General features: G+C 37.0%; 1 protein-coding gene across 2 annotated transcripts; it reads right to left on the bottom strand.

Annotated features, from left to right (window-relative positions):
• Positions 1 to 2,431: 2,431 nt before the first annotated feature.
• LOC149544257 (F-box/LRR-repeat protein At3g26922-like) lies at positions 2,432 to 4,062 on the bottom strand. 2 transcript variants are annotated; one of them, XM_089798750.1, is made up of 2 exons: positions 3,005 to 4,062; positions 2,432 to 2,933 (listed from the first exon to the last, which is right to left on the bottom strand). In XM_089798750.1, the coding sequence occupies exons 1-2, from the start codon at positions 4,001 to 4,003 to the stop codon at positions 2,691 to 2,693; spliced, it is 1,242 nt and encodes a 413-aa protein (XP_089654876.1). In that variant the 5' UTR covers positions 4,004 to 4,062; the 3' UTR covers positions 2,432 to 2,690. The 2 variants fall into 2 exon arrangements, with proteins under 2 accessions (XP_089654876.1, XP_089654877.1); XM_089798751.1 differs by having other exon boundaries at positions 2,432 to 2,915.
• Between the last annotated feature and the right edge of the window lie 647 nt (positions 4,063 to 4,709).

Below are 4,709 nucleotides of genomic sequence, written 5' to 3'. Positions count from 1 at the left end.
ATAACTGAGTGCATAGCCATTGCCAAATAACCGGCCAAGAAAAAAAAAATCCAAATAACCAGCCAAGAAAAAAATATAAACAATTTATTATGAAAAGATTGACATTTATTATAAAAAGATTGGCATGATGCTATCGTGCCCTAAGAGTAAAGTAAATGATAACACAGAAATAGATTACTTTTCCTTAAAAAAATACTAAATGTCTCCTAAATAATTTAGAAAATGACTGGCTGCATAGCCATTGCCGGTTAACCGGCCAAGGAAAAAAATATAAACAATTTATTATAAAAAGATTGACATGATGTTATCGTGCCCTAAAAGTAAAATAGACCAGTAAAGCTCACAAATTAGAAATATCACAGAGCCCAAAACATGAAACAGCAGCGAGAACAATTGTGGTTCCCCAGAAAGGAAATAGACATCTCCATTATCACGAGTACGGAGGTAACGAATTTGTAAACCAACTTACGCCACAAAACTAGTCCCAGTGGTTGAATTTACCCCACCCGCAATCAGACAAGTCATTTTCATAGATCATTCATGAGTAGTGAGAGCCAGAGAATTTTTTATTCCCCTTCCTTGTATTCTTTCCCCTCTTTCAGTTTCTTCCTCCCTTCAATTTGTTGTTTAGATCCTTCCTCCCTTTTCCCTCTCTTCTCCAGTTTGCTTTTAAGATTCTTGCAGTTATGAAATCTGAATCCCAAGCTTTAAAAACTCAATAACTCCATTACACCATTTTTCTCTAATATGAACAATACCCACACCGAATTTGATTTTCAGGGAAAAGTATCTAAATGACACTCCCAAGCACAAACAATTTCACTTGGGTAAATGCTCTCTCAGTCCAGATTAAGTCTGAGGCATGTCTCTTGGAACTTTAATCTAGAAAAGCCTTGCTAAAAACTCCGATGTCGATCTCCTCTCCTATAACGAGGATAGAAGTTTTTACAATCACCGAACTCAACTTACACTTGAACTTGAGGGATCAGTCTTCTTATGAACTAACCTTAAACTTGCAGGGTCAGACTACTTATGAACTAAAGCAAGGAGTCAAATAATGATAAATCCCTTTTTGACTATCTGGAACTCCTAGATACAAAAGAGTCCCGGGACATTTTTTCGGATAGGCTACTTCAGATTTCGGAGCAGGATAAGCTACTTCAGATTACATAGTGTGATCTGAAAGGACATTCTTGCATTCTCTCATCCTGATGATGGATCACGGAGTGTGATTCATAATGTTGATGCTAAAAAAAACTTATGCAAACGAATTCAGGAAAAAATTCACTCATTTCAAATGGATTGTGGAAATCTGACACTGGAAATCTGATACTGTTAATAGGCTACTTCAGTTAAATCTTCTGTATTGACTAAATCTTCATCTTGACTAAATCTTCATCTTGATGATGGATTACTAAATGAAATCTGAAGTGTGGATGCTAAAAAGAACTCACAATATTGAATTGACAAACTAGAAAGAATAATCAATGACTAATTTAACATCATAATCTGATATAAGTATTTTCAACGAGGCAAAACTTACTGCATAATTCCTGATGACTTGCCCCTGCGACTTGCATTGAGAACAAAGCATTATCCAATCCAAGCTTTGTAAAGATTGACAGAGAACTTAACTTTGAAATTACTAAGAAGGGAGGCTTTCATGCAAGGACATTTGTCGAAGACTACTATAACAGTGGAATAGTATAACCAAATATAGTCATAGAAACAGAAATACTATAATTGATCTTTGAACTTGCTATGAAAGGAAGCATCTATTTCAAAACATTCATGCGACGACATTTCTTGAAGAATACTAGAATAATGTAATAACCTCACATGAATGTTCAGGGCATTCTTTAAGAAAAGATGGATCTACAATATGTTCAAGATATGTCCTCGCAATTTTCAGAAAAGATGGATCTACAATATGTTCAGGGTAAAATTCCAGATAAGGGTTTGCTTCAGAATTTGTCATTGTGAAACTTTGGAAACCGAAGCTTAATGACAGCTATAAGTCATTTTGAAATTGATGTTAACTTTAAGAGAGGCAATGGAAACAAGCCCCTGTTCCCAACATGGGGCATTGCCATGGGCAAAAGACAAGAAGCCCTGGTGCCAAACATACCATATTGTTAGACATAAAAGTGAAATAACTCTGTATCTACATCGAAACCAGTGGACACATGCTTGTTTCACATTACTCGAGTTCCAATTAAAAAAAAACCTTTAAACTGTTAATCTATAATGGTAACGTATTAAAAAAAATTGAGCAGATAATGACTGATTCTCAATTTTCAAGGCATCCAAATTTGCCATCACAATTTTCATTTATCTACCGAGATACTAATCATGGCAAAATTAATATATAGATGAATGCTACTCACTCTAAATTTTCTTCAGTATATCTCAAACCAGTATAAAGAGAAGATAATCATAAAATAGCCTATCAACTATTGAGTAAAAGCGTCTGAAACAAAATTCGAACAACATAAAATGGAATAATATCACTGATGTATGAGTGGCCTTATTAGACGCCTAGCAGAGTAGTACTACTAAATGAAGCTATAAAGTCGCGTATGTTTTCCTAACTGTATCATCTAGAACTGGTTTTCTAACAGGTGGGATATTTTACTCGTCCTTTCTTCAATTCGATGAGATATCATTTTAACAAACGAGTATTCCAAATCCTAAACCTGACTCATAAATTGACTCATGAACTCTGGATCAGTGAATAATGTTGTTCCAACGGGAGTGTGACAGAAAGCCATGGAATTTAACTTGGGAGCATTGCAAAGAAGAAAATCCAACAATTCTACTTCTCTTTGACCCCATATCTCTGATGAAATATATACATCTGCTTTTTTCAGCTTTGGGAAGGCCGTGTCTGATACAACTTCCCCTGATACTATGTCCTGCAATCCCAAGAAAGGCTATAGTATAACATAAAACCTATAGAAGTCTGTGAAAGAAAATTATAAAACAAAAGAAAAAAAAGATTTACCTGGATGAGAATGTCTGTGATTTTCAGCTCTTCAAGGTCTGGAAACGTGCTGATGAGCACTCCAAACGGCGTATCTAACCCTATTCGAAGGGACAATTTCTTCAGAGATTTTGTGACCGGAATCTCTTCGAGTGCTGAAATTTCTGATGCCTCCATCTCTTGCAGAAAGGGGCAGGAATTAATCTCAAATTTACACAACATGAAACAATCCTTTATTTTAAGCTCAACCAGCTGGGGACAATCTGCTGTAAAGTTTTCAATAGAAGTAGTTCCTAAGTTCAAATAACTGAGATTGGGTGCAGATATTTGCAAATTAAACAAACCCGCACAGCGCTTGATCACCAGCTTCTCAAGAAGTGGGCAAACTGCTATCAGCTGCTGCAGTCTTGCATCGGTCAAATCACCAACCTCCGCGAGAAAACAAGCCTTCAAAGACAGAAAACCCCCAAAATCACTTGGTATTTTGGTAATCCAAAAACCCTCGATTTCCAAAACCCTAAGAAGCGCACAAGCAAAAAGAGAAGACGGCACTTGCTTTCCCCCCAGTCCCCTGTAACGAAGAACAACTTTCTTCACCCCCTTCACTGCTGCCCCTTTTATGCATTGCTCAATGCTCACATTGTTCAGTATTTTTTCCCCTAATCGATTCTGCCCTCCCTGGTTGGATATATCAAACCTCACACTCTCAAGATCGGTAGAGTGAAGTAAAAGGATATTGTTTATCACATTTTCTGCGTACTTTACTGAGGATTTGATTTCTCCAGCTTCTGCAAGGCGGCAAGTAAGTTTTATAAGTGAATCGAAAAAAGACTGAGAAAAATCGATGTGGGGAATGTTTCTCCAAAGGGTTTTCCATCTATGAGACAAAAGGGAAGTGCGAATGGCATCTTTCAGTGAGAGATGAGAAATAATGTTAGAGCACAACAAATTGTCAGGCAAGTCACTCAACCTATCAGCCTGAATCGCCATCGCAACTGAGTTGCAGGAAACTCGATTCATATCATTTGAAAGCAGCAGCAACTAAAAGGTACCCATACGCACAGATATGTAGCATGTCTGTATGACAATCCTGCAATAAAATATTAGTAGCGGCTCATGTGAACCTGTGCCGCGTGTAAGTGAGGGGATTTCCATATTGCCACGGCATTCCGCAAGCGCAGTATCAAAGGTGGTGGGCCAGAATTTCTCTCGAGACAAGGACAACATAAATCCTGCGGGCCGGCGAAAAACGCGTCTCCGCGTAGATATTTTAATTTTTTGGGTAATGGATGAATGAGTGAATAAAATATTTTAATGACGTTTATTAGAGCAAACACAGTTTTAAGATAGATCATGGCATTAAGTAATTTCTAAATTCCGTTTCATGGAAAACTTCTGTTATGGATTTAATTGGAAAAATAGTTGTTTGGTTGATCTTATTTTTAGGAGATAAACTATGTATGTTGTCTATTTTCAAGATGATGGCATAAGTGCGAGTATCGGACATTATGAGAGAAAGTGTAATTCTCTTTTAATTATGTCTATCTTACTAAACATGCAATTCTTCTCCTCCCAAACCTCTTTGGGCCTCTTCCATATACTTGTCTCACATCTACGATGATGTGATCATGTCCTCAATTGTGTCATTGGCAACCTTGTTCCTTTAAGAGCAACCCCTAAATATGCTCGTCTTGTTCCTCGATTGGGTTGTATTTTTTAATGAAGT

The sequence above is a fragment of the Cupressus sempervirens genome, chromosome 8, assembly GCF_028749045.1.
Source record: "Cupressus sempervirens isolate cs-2001-9-10 chromosome 8, ASM2874904v1, whole genome shotgun sequence".
Taxonomy (NCBI): Eukaryota; Viridiplantae; Streptophyta; class Pinopsida; order Cupressales; family Cupressaceae; genus Cupressus; species Cupressus sempervirens.
The sequence above is the reverse complement of the archived record's forward strand: the minus strand, read 5'-3'. Positions and strand labels throughout refer to the sequence as shown.

What these genes read in the sequence shown, in the direction of transcription:
- LOC149544257 (XM_089798750.1), bottom strand. Translation starts at nt 4,003, where the DNA reads ATGAATCGAGTTTCCTGCAACTCAGTTGCGATGGCGATTCAGGCTGAT. An exon ending in TCACAGACATTCTCATCCAG is followed by an intron (nt 2,934 to 3,004) that starts GTAAATCTTTTT and finishes GTTATACTATAG; the next exon opens with CCTTTCTTGGGATTGCAGGA.